The sequence below is a fragment of the Aythya ferina genome (assembly GCF_964211825.1).
Source record: "Aythya ferina genome assembly, chromosome: Z".
Lineage (NCBI taxonomy): Eukaryota > Metazoa > Chordata > Aves > Anseriformes > Anatidae > Aythya > Aythya ferina.
Window position 1 is genome coordinate 37728442 of NC_140299.1, and position 22544 is coordinate 37750985.

The 22544-nt window shown below is 37.1% G+C and overlaps 1 protein-coding gene across 2 annotated transcripts in view; it reads right to left on the reverse strand.

Annotated features, from left to right (window-relative positions):
• PCSK5 (proprotein convertase subtilisin/kexin type 5) overlaps positions 1 to 22544 on the reverse strand; it is a 256873-nt gene that overhangs the window by 117989 nt on the left and 116340 nt on the right. For both annotated transcript variants that reach the window (XM_084504938.1, XM_084504939.1), the window contains exon 8: positions 9768 to 9980. In XM_084504938.1, coding sequence (XP_084361064.1) covers positions 9768 to 9980 — 213 coding nt within the window. The remainder of the gene's footprint in view (positions 1 to 9767; positions 9981 to 22544) is intronic.

The window sequence follows — 22544 nt, forward strand, 5'->3', positions numbered from 1 at the left end:
GCAGGAACAGGCCTAACACCATATTACCTACATGTGCAAAATCACAAGTTGTGATTTTGCAGCTGAGATAAGCCAAAGACCACAAGGACCAACGACTACAGCGTGACATACAAGCTTCAGTTTCCTTTTGGGATAAACATCTCTCAGTGCAGTGTCTGGGAGTGAAAGGGTGGCCAGGAAGTAGGGCAGGAAAAGAAGTGACTAACACATGCTTGTCTCTTCTGCATGATTTTTTGCAGGGGCCTTGTACCTTTTTCCATGTCACAAGTCATGGAGTAGGCATATTCCTCAGAGGACTGAAGGATAACAATGCCTAAAAGAGGTCAGGTGGGGAGAAGTACTTACAGCTGCTTTACCTTAAGAGAGAGCCTCTCAATACATTGATAACCATACTGCATCTTTGTTTCTGATCCTTGGAAATAACAAGTTTTCCGAGCTTTTTATTGTCCTGTAGCTACAAATATCAAGTACAATAAAACCATGACACTTCTTTATTCAGAAATGTTTTCTCTCATGTTCTAAGCAGATGTTGTGGCAGCAGTTTGAACTACAGCCCTTATCTCTCTCTTTCACTGAGCAAATATTTCAGCAGAAAATGTGTAAAGAAAGCTTCCTAAGTGGAAATCCCATTTGAGCTATTTCAAAGCACAGTTACTGACAGGAGCTGAGATGTTTTTGGGGTATATTACCTCAAAAATCTAAGGCATGTTTTTCAGCACTATGGGTTCACTGTCAGAGAGGTATTGTGTCTATCATGAGATAAAAAAGAATACAGAACCACCAACAGATGAGCAATTTTCAAGAAAAATGGTGCTCCAAATTCCTGAACCACATGAGGGCAACATCATTAATTGTGATTAACATCACAGTAGAAGGATATGGTATTTGACATCACCAAGTAGCTGTCATTAATTAGCTGTCATTCTCTTCAATAGGTTGAGGAGGAGAAGAAATTTTTCATTTCTATCATTGAGTATGACATATTTGTATGCTTCAATTATCTTTGTAACAACTGCTGATCTATGAAAATGCTGATGAGACTACCCAAGGTAAGTCCACATAGTATTTCTAAGGTCTTGACATATAGACACTTCTAACTCTTCTAATCAACTAGATTTCATGGAAGAAAATGACAATTAATATAATAATGGCCTAGGTTAACCAACATGAAATTAGCAACCTAGGATAAACCCTAGTGAAAGGCAAACAATGTACTGTATTACCTGCCATACATATAAATCCCACACATTTTTGTAAAGACACATTTTTGTTAAAGAAAAAAGCTCTAGACACATGGTAATAGTTTTATATATAAGCAACTTGCCCTGAAGAGTCAAGGAGATGTCATTTCTGTGTAGTCATTTAAGACTGCATCATCAGTCTTCCCATGGTTTCACCAATTGGGAGGTTAATGCCTTTGGTCAAAAATGGGATTTTCCTCAGCAGAGAAGGTGCTCAGTCTTCCCAAGCGTCTTTATTTCTTGCCATTTCATATTTCATGACAAGAGTTGTCTGAAATGATTGAACCATTCTTTTTACTTTCTGCTACAATTCCTCAAGATATGTTTTTTTCTATGAACCTATGTCCCCAGGATTGACAAGGGTTTAACAAAATTCTTCTGTTCTTTCTCACATCTTTTGTGTATCTGTATCTACCTGAAATAGAATAGAAGGCACCTTGTTGTATTTTGATACTCTGAATGAGAGTTTGTAAACAAGAGCAGGGTTTTTTTTTTTTTTCTGTTTTAAGAATTGACAGGAGTTTTTTGTTCATTTTTATTTCAAGTTCTGCTTAACACAAAAGTTGGTCACCAAGACAAAATCATATCATAAAATGGCTTGGGTTGGAAGGGACCTTAAAGATCATCTAGTTCTAATCCAGCCATAGGATGCCACCCGCTAGATCAGGTTGCCCAGGGCTCCATCCAGCCTGGCCTTGAACACTTCCAGGAATGGGGCATCCACAGCTTCTCTGGGCAACTGTTTCAGTGCCTTACTACCCTTACAGTGAGGGTCCTAATTTCTAATCTAAATCTATTGTCTTTTAGTTTAAGACCATTCCCCCATGACCATTCCCAGAAGCATGCCTTCAAAGAGAAAGAAAATCAGGGGACAACATGGCAATTTTTAGGAAACACAAGTAGGAAATAGTAAGTAGAGGTATTTTTTACAAGGTAAGTAATTTTAAATAATTTTTACAATGTAAACTTTTACAAAGTAAGTGATGCAACAGGTTCATAAATTATATCTGTGAGGGACTTTCTAAAATTTATCAGTGCTTTAAGAAGTTATTTGAAAAAAGAATTCACATGAAATATGGTTAATTTGCACAACCTGTTATATAAATTAAAGGCCCATCTAAGTAACCATAGTTATATGTGGTGCTTAACCTATCCTAGCTGCATGATCCAGAGCTGGGAAGCTCTGTTTAACATTCCAGTGTTATCCTATAGCATTCAAAATATCAGAGAATAGGAAGAATACCTTTACAACTGTATATCATTAGCCAACAGTTCTATATTCACTCTTTTATGAGAGAGAACCTAAGAAGAAGTACATGTTCATGGTATTTACCTAGTGTTAATTTGACTTTGCCCCAGAGTATGAATTTCTATACCTTTGTGTATGCCCATACTTTGCAGTTGCTCCTGAAAACACCTAAAAGAAATTCTAGCTCTTTTCTCTAAGACTCTATGTAGAAGACATATACCTAGCTTTATCTGTATTCCTTAGGAGTGCATCCAAAGGTTGGATCGGTCCGTAATGGGCTAATGTTTACTGCAATACCAAATTTGGTGCAGCATAAACTCAAGTACATTTTAAGTACCTTCCCTGATAAACAAGGAACTCATTCAAGATGTAACATCAGTGTGTGTTTAACTGTAACCATTAGCTCAAATTATTTCAGACCAGAATTTGCTGCCATTTACTTTAGTTCAAACGTCAATAAAAAAAGCTCCACCTGGGATACAGATTTGTGTAGATAAAATTAAATTCTTGTTTACTAAGTCATGACTGTATATAAAAATAAAAAAAGAAAACCTCCTAAAATTATGTTACATCCCATATTTGTAGCAAGCAATTATAAAAACAAATAGTAATGAAAAGAAGGAAAAAAAAAAGTTTTGGGTTGTTGTAAAAGTATGGGTGCTTCTATTAATCTACATTGGAACTGAAGTTTTTTATAAGAAATTTTATGTATCTCCTTCTAGATCAGAAAATGAGTTATTAATATTTGGTTATAGTTTACTTATCTACTTTATAATACATTCTTAAGCTATTAAACTGGAGGATAAATTGAAAAATAAGAAGGAACAGGGTAACCTGACACTATAAAATTGTAGCCATGCATTGTCCTTTAACTAGGAATTCATATCTCTGTTCTACAGCCATGAAGTAACTTACGATATCTGAACTTGTTCTGAGTTACATCACAATAAATAAAAAATGAGTTATTTTAATATTGACAGTAAATCCCATGTCTGGTGACTTCTTCCTGATTTACTGCAGTTGTATATATATTTTTTTCCTATTTTGGATGTAGTAGTCTCACTCTCACAAACCAGCAAACGTATTGATCAAATTTGTTATTCTTTTTGTGTAATGGCAAGAAGGTGAGCTCTTAATGGCTGATTTGTATATTGCATGTAAGTATATATGCATAAGAAAATTTTGAGAATTGATATTTAGCAGTTATATTTCTATATAACTTTCCTTTTATTCTATTTTTCAATTCTATTCTAGCATTTTGTAGAATCATGGAATCATAGAGTGGTTTGGGTTGGAAGGGACCTTAAATATCATCTAATTCCACCCCCCCTGCCATTGGCAGGGACACCTCCCACTAGATCAGGCTGTCCAGGGCCCCATCCAGGCTGGCCTTGAACACCTCCAGGAAAGGGGCATCCACAGCTTCTCTAAGCAACCTGAGGTGCCTCACCACCCTCAGAGTAAAGAATTTCCTCCATATATCTAATCTAAACCTACCTTCTTTTACTTTAAAGCCCTTATCCTTTGTCCTATCACAACACTCTCTGGCAAAGAGTTCCTCCCCACTTTTCCTGTAGGCCTCATTTAGGGACAGGAAAGCCACTATAAAGTCTCCCTGGAGCCTTATCTTCTCCAGGCTAAACAACCCCGACTATGTCAGTCTGTACACATAGGAGAGGTGCTCCATCCCCTTGATCATCTTTGTGGCTCTCAGCAGTCTGAACAAAAACGGGCAATGTGATGCACTGAAAAGTATGTGTGATTCAACAGTGAAAATGAACACACATCTTTTTTACTCTACACTCTTTAAGGATTTTATAACAGTTGAAAAATTTTGTCCTCAAATTTTTCAGTTCTGTCTTTTCTTTACTTCATGTTTGACCAAGACATCTTTCCAAGGTACATGGGGTTTAATAGGTCTTTTGTAGTACTGGATTTTAACAAGTTGGAGAAGAGAATGGAGATGCTATATTATCTTTCTCAGAATGATTGTATAGTCTATGAGCAAGAGAGCCAAACAGGTGAGAGCAATGTCCATGAGTGTACGTGTTGGAAAAAATTGCTCAGTACTCTTACTTTGAAGAGCTAACTCCACACTGTGATGTCTTTTCCTCCAGGGGTCTAGCATGGCAGAAGTACACAGTCATTATCCTTATGGGGGTAGCTTTATACACAACACAAACACAAAGCTATTTACTGCATCTGCTCCACACTGTTCTGCTTTGCCACTGAAAATGTCAGGAGGTGGAACAGGCTTGTCTGGCTTTGAATGACAAGTACCAGCAGCAAAATCTTCTCATATAGGCTGTTTCAGAAGTTGGTTGATAATACAGTACAGGGAAAAGAGTCTTGGATGGAATATTTACAGTCTCATATTCAAGCATGTGAGATCAGTGAATATTATGGCACAAGCTACTGAAGTAGCTTTGCATAATAGTAGTTGGGATGCAAATTATGTTCCAGTAAACAAAGGATCAACAGATGGGTTAATTCTTATGGCTGCTCAGTATGCTTGTGCTTTTATCATTCAGTGTGCCCAGTAATGCGGTTTGTAGGAATAGTCTAAAATTGGCATATGCAACTGGATTCATCCCAGACGAATGAAGGATCTGATTAGTAAAAGTAATCAGTATCTACAGAACTGATTAATTCAATTTAAGGTTATATTTGCTTATCTCTTGATAACTTGTCTTAGATCTCAAATGGAGACTCCAAATTAAGGATATTTTTGAAGAAGCCAATCTTTAAATCTTTTCAATAAAGTTAATGTAAAATCTCTTAATTATTTCCTTAATTCTGGGATAATATATGTTCATTTTATAAAAAATTAATCTCTCATTTGTAAAAGATGCCTTTTTAAAAAACCTTACGATAAAACAAAAAACTGCAAGTATAAGCATAGGGTCATAAATCCTAAAACTGAACTATATTACTTCAGTTAACTAAAAAATTATCTGTCTTAATTCTTGCCTTTGATTCTAACATAAATCAAAAGTGAGAGATGTCAGAAATAAGCAAGGTTCTTTTATTGGAATAGTAATTCTACAAAAGCAGAAAGTCCATGCTAATTGAAAAGAGTGAAAGACAAATATCAAGAAAACTATGGCTATTCAAAAATGAGAGGAATGCACAAACATTAAATCAGGTAAGCAGAAAACTACAAATGAAGACCGAGAAACATAAAGATGTTTTCCTATATTAAAAAAAAAAAAAAAGCAATGATATATTGGTCAACGAAACAAGTATTGACAGGTACAAGGAATAATAAATAAATAAGTAGAAGTGAATAAAAGACAAAGTGGGTAGCAATGAATAAAAAATAGAAGGTGCATAGAGGTGGTAAGGAAAGACAAGGAAAGACAAAGGACAAAGAGTGAGGAATGCTGGTGGAGAGCATAGGACAAGAGCAGAATAAAGATGTTTTTAAATTGATCAGAACCAAAAGAACCCCAAAACTGATATTGTTTAATTGTATAGAAATAATAGGATAGTTAATAGCCATTTATAGTAAATGATTATTTCACCAAATGTTCTAATTTTGGAAAAAAAAATAAATGAAGTTTTCAGAGCATACAAAAGTGATAAATCATCTTCCTATTTATAGCTATTTTAAATAACAAGTTTAAATCAGAAAATTTGGAAGTACTAAATATTTTTAAGAGCTTGAAAGTGAACATGTTAGACTGTATTTTTGATTTTATCAAGTCTTTGAACTCTGTAGATATTCTAGGATATTGAAGGAAAACTAGCACTGTGTCAATATTTTGAAAGGGCAAGCATTATTGCCCTAATAATTCCATCTTTTTTTTTTTTTTTTTGTTAATGCCAAGCTTTTAACTGATGTAAAACAACTGATACAAGATTTAAACTAACTGTTAATTGATTAAATAGCAGCATATTCAATGATGATAACATAGGCTGCTGGAAAAAAGAGCTTGCCAAATTGCCACAGTATTTTTTTTTGGTCAGCACTTTGGTTGAAAGTAGTATAGTTAGAATTCTGAAAGACAAATAATGTGATATCACATATTAAAAAAAAAAAAAGAAAAGAAAGATTTAAATTTAAGAGATGATACATAATACATACATTTCATGTGAAATAATTAAAAAGTCTCAAAATATAAGCATACAGAAGAAATTATATATATTGTTATAATTATAGAAAATATATATACTTAAAAGCACGTATCATAAATGAGGTTTGTTTTTAATCTGGCCTTCTAAGATTTGGTTCTTAACCTTAATATGGCCTAAAGCTTTTAGGTGAAAACACTGATAACTTTTGATGAATGCTGCATTTGTAGAAACACTGGAGAAAGTGATGATGGGGGCTAGTCTGAATTGAGTTAACACTCAATTAGGGGTGTTAACTCAGGACTGGGTTGAGTATAGCCAATTGAGTACAGCCAATGGTAAATGGTGCAATAAAGAGACCATAACTACCCTCTCACCTGAACTCCAGGAAGCAATTCTGAAAAAGTCCAGAAGTGGTTCTGAAATCAACTTGGTTGTCACACAGCGATGAACACGTAATGTGACAGTGAGGCTAACAGGTCTCAGTGAGGCTTACTGTATTAAGAGAAGTGAAATCTGGCAGTTACAGATCCACATTTCCTGGTCCATCTGGCACTCATGCCATTACCACCTGAGTGGTGTGTCCAGTCTGGGTGCTCAAAGCTGAGAGAGGATTCTTAAGAAAACATGCCTTAAGCAGAATCATGCAAGAAGCTTAAAATCATTTACCTAACCCTGGTTACCTAACCATGCTACATGGTTTAAAAGAAAGATGTTAGACTACTAGAGCAATCTTCATAGAATCACAGAATCACAGAATCATAGAACCATAGAATCAGCAAGGTTGGAAAAGACCTTCAATATCATCTGGTCTAACCATCTGCCCCTCCATGAATATCACCCACTAAACTGTGTCCCAAAGTACCACATCCAACCTTCCCTTAAACATCCCCAGGGAGAGTTACTCCACCACCTCCCTGGCCAACCTGTTCCAATGCCTGACTGCTCTTTCTGAGAAGAAATTCTTCATGCTAACAATAATATCTGTGACACAATGTAATGTCGAGACATTGAAACTAGAAGAGCTCAGACAGCAAAAAAAAGATACATATATTTTTAATAACAACGCAGAATTAAAACCACTTACCACTAGACTTGACTGGATTTTTTTTTTTTGTCATTGGAAACTTTGAAGGGAAGATTGTGTGTATTGTCGAGTTGACCATAGCTACTGGATTTGAAGGACTCAGGGAAGTCCTATATACTTGGCTATGCAACAGTTCAGAGTGGAGAATCACAAGGTCTCTGCGGACCTTATTATAAATTTCACTTAAACATACGGAAGTTAGTGATGGTCTTTTAAAGGACAGTAAAAGGAATTTAATTACATAAGTGAGGACTGCTAGGAAACAAAGTAATTTCTGTCCTTCGCTATTATTTATCAGTGAGAACAAGAAACATGCCAGGAACAGAGATAAGGTTTCTGTGAAGAGAAGTAAGTAAAGAACAGGAAAACGACTGGAATGAAGCGGCACCACTGAAAAAGTTTAAAACAAAAATTAGATCATCTGATAATAAGGAAGAATCCAAGAAGAAATGGTCAGCATCCCACAGTCCTGAAAGGCAAGACAGACACTATTGCAAAAAATAGCTGCAAGAATTTTTAACTCTTCACTGGCACCAAGAGAAGATTCTGCTAAGGACCAAAAAAAAGTAATGTTAGACTGGTGCTTAGGAAGACATCTGTGGAAACAAATAAACAAAAGCAAGCAAACAAACAAACAACAACAAAAAAACACCTTCAGGAAGAAATTAAGATATATGTTATACACTAGAATAAATATGCTGGGAGGAAGACTGTTAACAAACCTAATTAATAGCAATAGAAATGTTTAAAAAGCGAGATTGAGTAGTGTAATTGAATATTGAAAAGTACATTGAGAGCACTCAATTCAAAAAAGCAGACAGTATTAACAAACCAGACTAACAGTAAAAGAAGAGTTTAAAAGGCTAAAAGGAGGGTTTTATTGAACACTGAAAAGTATATCTAATGCACTCAATTTTAAAAAGCAAACATATCATAGTGTAAAAACACTAATGGTATCGATACTTTATCAAACAGAATTAAAACAATTGGTGAGTTTCCAGCCAAGATGAGAACATAATTGAAAATGGATGCACAGACTGTTTAGGAAGGAGATGAGGAGCAATATGGGAAAGAAGAGCACTGAGCTTAATCTTGCTCACAATATACCAGAAACTAGGAACTGGCAGTAATATGAACAATTTGTGTACAGCTTTGGGTGCCATGATATATGAAGGACATAAAACTATTTGAGAGTGTCCAAAGACGGGCTACAAAGATGGTGAAAGGTCTAGAGGAGAAGACATATGAGGAGTGTCCAAGGTCTGTTTGTTTGTTCAGCCCAGAGCAGAACAGGATGAGGGAAGGCCTCATGGTGGCCTGCAGCTCCCTCGCGAGGGGAGCAGAGAGGCAGGCACTGAGCTCTGCTCCCTGGGGACAGCGACAGGACCTGAGGGAATGGCATGGAACTGGGACAGGCTCCCCATGGAAGTGGTTCACATCACTGAGACCACCACAGTTCAAGAAGTGTTTGGACAATGCACTCACACATATGGTTTGATTTTTGTTCAGTTCTGTGTTGAGTCTAGGAGTTTGACTTGATAATGTTTGTGGGTTCCTTCCAACTTGGGATACTTTGTGACTCTCTGATTCTAATAAATGAGTGCAAATGAATGTAGAAGACAAATGATACTGGATTCAAACAAATATGAGAAAATAGAGGCATGTGGAAAAACTGCTAATGCCATGTATGTAAAATATGAAAACTATGGTAACTAGATTTAAAACCAAAGAAAAGAGGACATGTTCTTAGGCCTGATGATGTTAGGCAGGATACAGGTAATGAAACAAATTATTTTGGTGGCAATGGCAACAGAATCTTTGAAAGCATCACTCAGAGCTGGCAGCAACTAGTGAGTGGAAAAATGTACTATGAACCAGATACACCCGCACTGCTGCACAATGGCTGCGCAATGCAAGGGTACCCACGTTGTCTTCAAATGACCAGATTTGAAACTTGAAGGAGTGTGGTGCCATCAATCAAGTAAAAAAACTGGGGCAAAATCAACTTGTGCTCATATGCTTGTTTCCAAAAGCAACCCATTAATTAGAATAAATTATCTGTCTCTCCCCATCCCCACAAAGTGGCAGACCACAAACCCCAAACTGAAAGACATACTATTTTCCTGTCGTAGGATTCTCCGCTGCTGTATGTTGTAGCTAGTGTGGATGCACATTCTTCTAGGTACCACGGCTTCTTCCCACTTTCAGCTGTGCTGCTTATGGAGATAGTGTAGATGCTATTGGTGTAGCCATCACAGGAGCAGTGGTCTCGACTCCTTCCACCATTTCCAGATGCCCAGACAAAAACTGAACCTAATCCTCTTCGTCCCTGTTTGGAAAGAGCACAGAAGATTTGATTCATAACTCTTTTTTCCTCTCATCAGTTGCATAACAAGTAGGTATTTGTCCCTAAGAGACATCTGAAGAGAGAAAAACAATAAAACAAACTATCTCACTGAGAAGAATCTGAAATAAAAGCAGGATTTAGTAGAGTTCAGAATGAGACATCCACCCCCCCAAAAAAAATCAGAAAATGTGTGTGATGAACACAACTTTAGAAATAACTTTTGTACAGTGTCTGCTGCTCAGCACCTGTACTGCTCAGCCTTACTAAGAAAGAGGTGCTTAAGACAGACCAGGCATTAAAACATCATATTGAGTTGAAACAGGAGAAGAAGTATTATACTTGAAAATAAAACCTTTTGTAATGCATGGCACCTTTTGTTTATTAGGGTTCTGTCAGCTGTTTCTTCTTGAATTGCCTGGTAACACTAAATATAGTTTGGGTAGCATTATATACTGTGAATCATGGTGTCATGGTTTCACAGAAGGTGAAATTATATAGGTTTCACTATAAATCACAGAATCACAGAACATCTGAGGTGGGAAGGAACTTCAGGTCATCTAGTCCAACCCACCTAGGTCATTATAAATACTAAGTACACAACACAATAGATGAACAAAAATGGACAAAAAGAAGATACTTTTAAATCCATACAGTTAAGCACTAATGCATTAATTCAGCAAGACATTTTAAACATATGAATAGCTGGACAAATTGCTTAGGCATATTTGTAATTTGAAATGAGAACTTAGAATTAGGTAACCTTTTGACATTTTCTTAATATGCCAAAGGTATGTAGTGTTTAAATAAATGCATATTTTTGGTGGTGCTAGTACTCTTGCATTGATGTGAAAAGTGAAAAAGGTCAGTAATCTCTGTTGTTGATACATGGGAACTGAGAATTACTGATACACAGTCATGGGAATTGGCTTTTCCTGATTTATATTTGCACTTTTCATAGAATCATGGAATCATAGAATGTAGGTTAGGTTAGGTTAGGTTAGGTTAGGTCAGAAGGGACCTTAAAGATCATCTTGTTCCAACCCCTCTGCCATGGGCAGGGTGGCCACCCTCTAGAACAGGTTGCCACCTTTGTCCAACTCGGTCTTGAACACCTCCAGGGATGGGTCATGCACTAGTTCTCTAGGCAAACTCATGCTGGTGAATTAAATTCAAATCCATGCATCTTTCTGATCTGCATTAATTATCAGCAGATAATATATAGTGTTCATATAGAAATGTTTACCAAAGGTTTAAACTTGTCTTTGATTAAGCTAAATTGTATCACCTTTTCTTACATGACATTCTCTCAAAGCAATGGAACATCCCTCTAAGTTACAATTAAACTAACAGTCTCATTTGTACCTCATTAGTTTGCAAGTCATCATGTAATGTCTACCTGGGTTCTGTAAGAGGTAGCTGCCTCTCCTGCTCTCCCTGTGTGTGATAAATTAGTGTTATATGGTGTACAACATTTTTTTGTGTGCATGAATTAATTGCTTGGCCATGTGGGGAGTGTTTGTTTTTCTAAACAGAGTGCAGTTGTGTACCACAAATAACATAAAGACAGCTGTTGGACATCTACTAGGTCAACCTTAAACAATTAGCAATTCAAAGATTCATTTACTCCAGATGTACAGAGAGGTTTCATTTTGGCATTTTATGCTGAGAATGTAAATCAATGTAAGAAAAAATCCCTCACAGTTCACAATCAAAGCTTCAGTTCTCAAACATTTATGCATTTCATTTTGTGAGTTTAATAAAAGCATAGTACCTGAAGAGACTCTTTTCTCCAGCAATATAAGTTAAATATAAAATACTCCTTGCTAATGTTTACCTAAGGTTATGTCTCTGCCATGAAACTTCTCACTAAATAAGAAAACATCTTAAGCGAAGAAAAAAATTCCAGTATGCCAAGTTAAATGTGTTACGAAATCCACATTCTCCAGACAAGATTAGTCTGACCAGCTAAGAAGTACAAATATTTCAACTTCTTTCTCTTCCTTTAGTTGATTTTAGCTACTACGCATATAAAAAAGATGCAAAATAGTAACATTTCTTTTTGTTTTAGAGACAAGTTTTCTGAAGTGAAAATCTATCCCTGTCCTACAGCTCCTTCAGCACATTATGAACATTTGTCAAGTGAAAACCCCTTTTGGTTTTGTTCTGGGGTTCTTGTTCTGCTCTTCTCAGCCAACAGTGTCTGATTCAGAGCTGCTCAAAGTCAGTGGGATGTGCTTTGCAACTTCATGGGACTGGAACAGGTTTGCATACCATTTCTCTTTCATTCTACTTTATGGTCACCTCTCTTTGTATATCCTTACTTCATACTCCATTGAAAACACTTGATGAGATAGATGTGAGAAAGGATAAACAGAAAGATTATTTCATGCATATTCACTGATTTACTATCCCAGCAGGTCAGGAAGCCAGAAATTAGGACACTCTGCATGTCTGAAGGGAATGGGATGGAGGTTTATGCTAAAGATATGATGCTTCTCTACTTTGCAATTTATTCCTGCTTGATTTTTACTGGTTTTGTTTCGGTTTGATCCCATCATCTTTTGCTATTATGTAATACTTTCCAGAAGTACATTATTATTTGCTTTCTTCTTCTGTCTCCCAAATGGTTATCTTTGACTTGTCTGTCACTCCTGACATTTGCTTCAGGGTAATTTACAGATTTCTGTCTAGTGCTACACTGCTTTTACAAAACAAATTCTCTCTCCTACATACATACACGGCAACAATATAATACATGGATAGGTAGGTAGAAATGACACTGCAAAGCATATCACACAAATGAACTTCTATCTCCATAACTAGACAAAATACTTTATCAAAACCTTTTGATGAATTTTCAAAAGTGTTCCTGAAGAATTTTAGATTCATCTTTTTCATATGTGTTTCCTGAAAGCAAAGTACTATGTACAGCAAAATATTAGTATTTTTGGCTAAATTGATACCCAATTGGAAATTCAGAGTAACCCACCAACACAACCTAAAAAGAAAAAATGAGAGTTCAGGGTAGTGTAACCAAAGATCCAAGGAGGAGAAAAATGGAAACTAAATATTTGGCTTTTTTGTCTAAGTCTGTCTCTGACTTTTATATATGTGTATATATATATATGTATATATATATATAAAAAGTATGCATAGAAGATTAAAGCATAAGAAAACAATCAAACAAACAAAACAACTATCATTAACAGTCCACCTGTCTTTTTATTATTATTATTATTATTATTATTATTATTATTATTATTATTATTATTATTATTAATAATTTTTATTATTTATGTTTATTTTTATTATTTATGTTTATTTTTATTATTTTTTTCTTTTTCCCATCATCAGGCTGAAAAGTCTGCAAGCAGCAGCATAACACGATTTGTCCCACTCACAATGAAAACCATTTCACAGCAGGTTAGGACTGTACTTTGCGTAAGTTTTGCAGACACAGCCCTTGAACTATTAGTTTCTCTGCACATAGAATGTGTCTACACTTCTTTAGATGCATACTTATGCTGCTGTTCTAATAATGAAAAAATGAGCTGCAGAGAAAGATATGTGAATACTTCTTTGGGCATAAAATTTAGTCCTACTGAAAACATGCCCACATATATTAAAAATTCTGCAATGCAGTATTTAAAAATAATAAACACCCATTTACATTTTAATAGTAATCATTGGGCTTTAAAAATAATAGCCATTTGCACCCAGATTTACCTTTACATGCTCATTTTTTGTAAAAAACTGATATAAAATATCTGTTAAAAAACTAATGCCTCCTGTAAATATATTAAGATCTCTGTCATATTAACATCTCTGTCATTGCACTACAAAGTAAGAACCAGGTGCACTGACTAATGGTAAGGAATATTTTCTAATACATACAAAGAAAGAACTCCCATTCCCTAATACACTGCAATATAGCACATTTAACAACTCGGCATTTCTCCGAAAATAGCATTACCTTGCATCTGGAAAACGTGCTAAAAATCTCATTCTTAAAATCTATTTGGCAAAGAAAATGGTAACCTTAAAAAAAAACAAAAACAAAAACAAAAACAAAAACAAACAAACAAACAAACAACAACAACAACAACAAACCAAACCAAACCTGTGCTTTATGTGTGCATTATAAATTTGACCTGAACAAAATAATATGTCAAGTAAATAAGTTCTGTTTTACATTTACTGCCTATTGTCAAACTACTATTTGGTTTCCTCCTCCCTGTCTCCAAACACCTTACTTTATTTCAATAGACCCAGTCATGCTCAGGAAATTATAAACTTGTTAGCAACTATACTAAACAAGTAATTAGAGCAACAACATCAGCTGTCCTACTGTATGCGAATGCCTTTCCCAATTGGTCTCCTTTCAATACATGAAGTTAAATAACATTTGGACTGTGTTACAAAGCTAAGATAAACACACATGCAAGGCACTCTGTAGCTTTTACTGTTTGTCTAAATCTATCATCTGTCATCTGCCAGATGCCCAAGGGTGTCAAGATGAAAAGTCAAGCCTTGAGCTGCCAAAGAAGTCATGTGTCATTTATTACTGAAAAGCAAAGGTGCATTTACAAACCATATGGGTACAACTTGGACAAAACTAAAAGTGTTACTGAATTACAGCAGAGGCATGGACCGAGGTGGAATGGGTGTACAGCAAAGTATGATCAATTCCTGTCCCATGATTTTAAAAATGCACTGCCTTACCTTGTAGGCACATTGTTGTGTCTGCTCTGCAATTTGCAGTGTTACCTGTTGACTCCCTCTCACAAACTCTGCAAGGTGTCCTGTATTTTTCAATTTCAGTGAACCAGACCATTATTCTTTTATCTGCTTTCTTAAATTGCATAAAATGTCACATAGTTAAAGGAAAATCACCTACTCCATTTTGAAATGAAAAAAAGTTTTTCACTGACAGCTAAGACTTGCTACTGACCTATTGTCTCAGCCCAATTTTCTAGCACATTTCCTGGGTAAAGTTAGTGTTCTCCACTCACAGCTGACCTTGAATGAAATGGACTCAGGTCATTGACAAAAGCGCCCCAAGTCAGAAACTGCACCTGTAAAAGCATGGCACAAGAATCTTGGGGCATTCACTTTTTTTCTGCCAATACTTTGTTTTCCTTGGTCAGCAAGTTGCAAGTGGGGTATGTGATACGAATGCTCCTTTTCTTTCTCTCTTTTTTTTTTTTTTTTTTTTTTTTTCCAGTTCAACAGCATGGAAGAGTTAGTCTGCCAAGAACCAGAGCCAGTATGAACATTTTCATAATGACATCTGCAGAATTTCCTAACACTATTAAAAGAACATTCAACGCTCCAAGTGTATGCATTTGTGTATGTGTGTGTGTATACCTATAAAACACATCTCAGAGTGAATGTCTTACTGGTACTGGCAGGTACCATTATAAGGTAGAGGTCTTCACACATTAAGCTAAGGACAACTAGCAGACCACATACTTGCAAGTTGCTTCCAGCACACTTCCATCTAATAAAAACAGTTTCCATCTACCAGCTGTAGTTTGAGCCAGTAGAGCAAGATTTATTCACACTGTTTTACAAAGTTTATACTGGCCATTCATTCTCTACTTTACAAGTCAAGCTGCCTTAATCCAGCTTCAAATCCTGATGCTTTCCTGCCTGTGATGTAGGATAGGAACTGATTGCCCCAATAGCCCTCCCTGTCTATCTGGTGAGTTTTGCTTTCTCTGTGGAAGTGATTAACAAGTGACAGGAAAATATATCTGAAGGAGCAGGAAATGCAGAAGACAGAACCACTGACCTGGAGTAAGTAGAGGTACAGCAGCTGCAGACAGGGAGAGGTAAATTGGCAGCAGTATACTAGAAAGCCCACACACATGAGCACAAAACAAATCATGCAAATAAAAAACAAAGAGTAAAGGAAGGACACCCTATCCTTACCTGGAGTCTAAACATTTAATTTCCTCTGTTCTACCTAATAATGTTACTTAATGCTTCCAATAACAAAAATTAATACTTGTGAGAAGTGAGATTGATCCTGAAGTGGGAAGTGGAAAAAATAGCCTATGGTACGAACTCTTCCTTAAAAACTAATTCTTAGAGTGGAAATGTTCAGATCTGAAGTTCCAGAACACTGGTCCATACTCTGGTGACCTAGAAAAAGTACTATGCAGGCATGATTTTAAGCATAGCCACCACAGGGCCAAGCACCAAGGAAGACAGTACCCTGAGATATGCACCTGTGAGAGGCAGCATCTCCTCTTGTAGGTTCCTCATATTCCAATGATTTTTGCATACCCTGAATGCTGGACGCCATTGCCCTGTGTAGAGGCAAAGTTCTGCCAATCTACTAACTGGCAGAATTTTTCTTTTGAGAGGCAGCATCTCACAGACCCTGCTGAGTTTCTACCAGCACACTTAACCTCTAATTTGAAAATGAAAAAAAACAGTCTGGCACACCACCTGTAAAACTATCTGGCTCTTCTGTAGACTGCAAAGCACTCTCACTCTGAAGCAGGCATCTGTCCAAAAGAGATAATGGCAAACTGAGAGCCCCAGGCAGCAACTCTGAAGTCGTATCATAAGATAGTCCAATGGAGTATTTATAATTAAAATATCCTCTTTGGACATCAAAAGAAAAAAAGCTGTAAACAAAAGAAGAAATTTCTGAGGCCATGAATTCTCTTGAGATGTCCACATTTTCAGAAAAAGTCACGTTTGGGTATCAATTCATTAAAAATGTATGCCTAAAATCTCTATGACAAAACGAGTAGTAAGCCTAACAGGCATACATAAATAAAAATGCCCATTTGAGGGAAATGCTTAAAAATTAGGTTCCATGCTTGCATATTATCATTCCTGTTTTTTTGTTTGTTTGTTTTTTTGTTTGTTTGTTGTTTTTTTTTTTTCTAGAAAACTAGAAAGTCGAAAAAGAATTTTTTAGTGCTAGAACAAGCATATAAAAATATATATATACAATGCAAAAATCTATCACTACTAATAATAAGAGACAATTATGTTCCTGAAAAAGCAAGTTGTTCCTAGTGCAATTAAACTTCTTGCTCACTTCTGAACCAACTTCTTTACTGAGGAAAAGACAAAATAATTAATCACAACAGAAAGAAGGAAAATGTATTTTATTAGCTAATAGGATATGATTCCTTTAAGATACCGAAGTGCGAAAATACTTTATGTGTGCATTAAGAAGAGTGTATCAAATAACCACGAGCATCCATACATTAACACAGTAATTACTGGGATATATCAATGGAACATTGCAACATACGTCCTTGCGTGTTGTATATATTTTATTTTACTGTTCACTAGAACAACAGCTTAAACAGCTCCAAGTTATTCCCTACAGAGCTGTAATTAGTGCTTAAAGTGCAACCAAAAGAAGTGTTGGCTGAAACCTGAAATCTGAACCTGTGGAATGCTGGAATGAATTTCCCATTTTCCTAAACAAAATAGTGCCAGCTAAAGGGCTGCGTGAATTGCACTTCTGGTTTAGACTCTCTCTCCTTATTATCATTACTTCTGTTGATGATATTGTTACTGGGATAAAGTAGATTGTGTATTGTAAATAAGATAAGAGATAGGTTTTCCAAACTTTTTGTAACACAAGGCATCTCTAGTAAATAATAGATGACCAAAGAAAATGGGTACTGTGTAAGAAAGAAAGCTGTGTTAGGACTAGGTAAGGGATGTATTTCACATGCAAACACCCATTCTGTGGAGAGGTTTAGGCAGTTGCGGTTACTTTTGTACTATCATGTGATTAAACACTGGAGAGGAAGCTATGTCTACTAGAACCATATGACTTGTTTCACTCGTTAAACTCTTCCTTACAGAAGGCTTCAGGTTTTCAAGATAATTACTGAACTTCTTCCCACATAACACACAGAATTGTGTAGACACTGTTGTTGCTCAAGTCCTTAGAAGCATGTGAAGAAAGGGGATAAGCAACTCCATTCATATTTCAAAAAGTCTCTCTTTGAAATGCATATACTTCAAGTGTATGGAAAGAGACCCATTTTGCCAAAGCTGCTTTTGACTATTGGCAATCCAAACTAAGATTTATTCCACATCATGAATGGTGTGGTTTTTCATGTTCAACTATATCACCTGTTTCAGGTTGGGCACCCAAAATCAGAGGCCACTTTTCACAACTAGTCCAAAAACAGTAATGCTATTCTGGCTTGTTATAACAGTTTCCATATATGTGTGAGAATGGATGAGGTAACTAAACAGTTTTGGTTTCCAGTACACTTTGTGACATTGTAAGGAAACTGGACATTTTGAGGTATATTTTCCTGTAACTCTCATTCCAAAGTTTCCTGCCCTTTAGGATTTGTATATTCCAGTTAATGTAATGTAAGAACATTTCTGGTACATTATTTCTTTTTCTGCATATATTTTTTTACTACATGTTAACTTTCTGTGAAAAAAATCTCTTTCCCCATAAAGCAAAGGAGATGAATTTTAAGATTAGTTTTGATTATATATTTCCAAAAGAAAATAAGATGCATAGTATCATATTTCATTCAGGTATCACTGAAGTAAAGCCCAAGCTCTACTTCATTTCCTGGAAGGTAATATCCCTAATTCTACTTTTACTGACTGCTTAAAGTTGCTAACTGGGTGCAAACTAGGTAGGCCAAAGAATTATTAGCTTAACGATGTGCTGAGGTTGTTACCTAACCTGATTTTTGCTGGGCACTCTCAGTTTGGAAAAGACTAAATCACATCAAGGATAAACCACACTTGGAAAAACATTAAGGCATCCTGATATAAATCTATTAGCTGCATGCAAGGAAATGAAGCCTGTAGGTAACAAATACATGATGGTGGACAAACTCCTGGAAAACGGTGACTCTTAAAGGCAGTTTAGGGTCATGGCAGATAACCAGCTGGCTTCCCTAAAATTTAGTCTGATTTTTGGATCTCTAAGTAGAATGAGTATGAATATGTGCAGGGAGCAGGGAAACAGTATTATCGCTGCATAGAGAAAGCTGCAAATTCTGTGCCCCATTCTGGTATCCACATTTGAAAAAATAATGCTGGGAAACAGAAAGTGCTTCAAAAAAGAACTACAGGAATGAACAGTGGTTTGGAAATTCTGACTAACAGAAGGAAAATTAATATATAAAACATTATTGTTCAAGGCTTTAGAACAGATTTTGAAGGACGGAGTAATAGGCATCAAAGTCAATGGAATGCAGCACACACTGAATTTAGAAATCAAGATAAACCTTTTAAGATATTTTCAGATAACTTATTTTATGCAGAGAAATGAATTAGAATCAGTCTATCCGGTTTCTACAAAGCATGTATAGAACTCTGAAGAATCAGTAATGAAACAAAATAAAAGTTAATATTACAGCAAGCTGGAAGTGGAAATGTCTGCACTGGAGATGTGGGCTGTGCTGGGGAATCAGAATCCACAGGGTTGAGGAAGTTATGAGCAGAGTGTTTTAAGAATGAAACAAAGTTATTTGGTGATTTTGAAATTTAAAAAAAAAAAAAAGAATGGTAATGAATCTACTAATTACTACTGCCCGCATTCAAGAACAGAATTCAGGTTGAAAGACGTGGAGGGAATCACCATTATGGACAGCAAGGAGACGGACAGCTTAAATGTTAAGAAGTTAGAGTGGCTTGTTTAGCACAGCAAAGTGAAGTCTGAGAGAGGATGTGATTGTGTTCTATAAATATGTCAAATGCTAAAAAGATAGGGGAAAAACTATTTAAGCTGAAGAACAATTTTGACACAGCAACAAATGGACAAATACTGCATGTGAGAAAATCTCGCTAAAATTTAGAAGACAATCTCTAACAAATACATTAGTGATGGCTGTGAAACAGTTACCCAGCAGAAATAGAGGGGGAATTTTTTTCTAATTCATTCTAAAATAGAAATTGCTGAATGTATTTACAGGACATGATGTCTGTGAACTGTACTAGATGACCTACATGTCCATTTCCTGATTTATGTTCCAACTTAGTTTATTCAAGAGATCACTTGGCTAATATCTGTAATTACTTACAGGTGGAGATTTTTAACACCATAAGGTGAACCATAAATGTAGCAGAAAAGGCAATTTACAGTGGAAAGGAAAATAACAAATTTAGATGATCAATAAGTTACTTATTTTAATAATGAAGGTATGTAGTGACTTCCAAAGCAGTGGACGTAACAGGTTTAATAGAGTCATAGAATCAATAAGGTTGGAAAACACCTCCAAGATCATTGGTCCAACCATTGCCCTACCACCACTGTCACCCACTAAACCATGTCCCTAAGCACCACATCCAACTTTTCCTCAAATACCCCCACGGATGGTGACACCACCTCACTGGGCAACTCGTGCCAATGCCTGACTAATCTTTCTGAGAAGAAATGTCTCTTAATGTCCTCTTTAATATCTTCATCGATGATCTGGACGAGGGCATCGAGTGCACCCTCAGTAAGTTCGCAGATGACACCAAGTTAGGTGCGTGTGTCGATCTGCTTGAGGGTAGGAAAGCTCTGCAGGAGGATCTGGATAGGCTGCACCGATGGGCTGAGGTCAACTGCATGAAGTTCAACAAGGCCAAGTGCCGGGTCCTGCACCTGGGGCGCAATAACCCCAAGCAGAGCTACAGGCTGGGAGAGGAATGGTTGGAGAGCTGCCAGGCAGAGAAGGACCTGGGAGTGATGGTGGATAGTCGGCTGAATATGAGCCAGCAGTGTGCTCAGGTGGCCAAGAAGGCCAACGGCATCCTGGCTTGTATCAGGAACAGTGTGACCAGCAGGGCTAGGGAGGTGATCGTCCCCCTGTACTCAGCTCTGGTGAGGCCGCACCTCGAGTACTGTGTTCAGTTTTGGGCCCCTCGCTACAAGAAGGACATCGAGGTGCTTGAGCGGCTGCAGAGAAGGGCGACGAAGCTGGTGAGGGGCCTGGAGAACAAGTCCTACGAGGAGCGGCTGAGGGAGCTGGGCTTGTTCAGCCTGGAGAAGAGGAGGCTCAGGGGCGACCTTATCGCTCTTTTTAGGTACCTCAAGGGAGGCTGTAGCGAGGTGGGGGTTGGCCTGTTCTCCCACGTGCCTGGTGACGGGACGAGGGGGAATGGGCTTAAGTTGAGCCAGGGGAGTTTTAGGTTAGATGTTAGGAAGAACTTCTTCACTGAAAGGGTTGTGAGGCACTGGAACAGGCTGCCCAGGGAAGTGGTGGAGTCACCATCCCTGGAAGTCTTCAAAAGACGTTTAGATGTAGAGCTTAGGGATATGGTTTAGTGGAGGGCTGTTAGCGTTAGGTCAGAGGTTGGACTCGATGACCTTGAGGTCTCTTCCAACCTAGAAAATTCTGTGTGATTCTGTGTAATTTCCAACCCGACCCCCCCCTGGAGCAACTTGAGACCATTCCCTCTTGTCCTATCACTAGTTACATATGAGAAGAGGCAGACTCTCAGCTCCCCACACCTTCCCTTCAGGTAGTTGCAGAGAGCACTAAGGTCTCCCCTGAGCCTCCTCTTCTCCAGACTAAACCCCAGTTTCCTCAGCCACTCCTCACAGGACTTGTGCTCCAGGCCCTTCACCAGCTTCGCTGCCCTTCTCTGGGCAAGCTCCAGGGCCTCGATGTCCTTCTTGCAGTGAGGGGCCCAAAGCTGAACACAGTACTTGAGGTGTGGCCTCACCAGAGCTGAGAACAGGGGGGTGATCACTTCCCTGGTCCTGCTGGCTACACTGTTCCTGATACAAGCCAGGATACTGTCGGCCTTCTTTGCCATCTGGGCATGTTGCTGGCCAGTTGAGGACTGATAATTGTCTTTTCTTATTTCAGAAATATAAGTGTTGCAAGCCAACAGTACAGCGTCATGTTATCAGAAGGCAGAATTACAATAGTAAAACTCAATACCATTTCTCCGGTTTTGGTACACAGTCAATCTCCCCCTGTACTACAAAGATACCCAAACTTTAACTTGTTCTGTTGAAGTAAATACAATATTATATCCTGAATAATAGATACAACAGGCATACACAGCATATATGCAATACATGTAACAGGCCAATGCCAGGACATAACATGAAGTTACATGAGCATACTGGAAGTCTTATCTTTTGCATCCTTAACCCAAGCACAACACTAATTCTGACAGTGAGTCTTCAGTGAGTAGGTTTTGAGCAACTAATTAGAGCTGTGCAGGAACTCTTGTGCATGCAGATGTTATCTATGTATGATCCGAGTTTAACATACAAATAGCTACGTGTTCATTTGGTCATAGACTACTGATGTAAAGGGTGAACAAATACAACACACAGTTTAAAAAAATATGGCATTAACTTCTATGAATCATATTTCAGTGTATAAAATGATAGCTATTTTGTAAGTTATTTTGAGAATTATTGTTTTTTGAAGTTTCCTTGCAGGGATTTGTCTTTGATTTTTACAGTGTAATGTTCTAGCAAAGCAGAACAGAGTAACTCCTCTTTTCATAGGCAACACATCCTACTCAAAATGATGCAGAGATGTGATGACAGGAGAAGCCAATAGCTTTTTTAAATAAATGTAA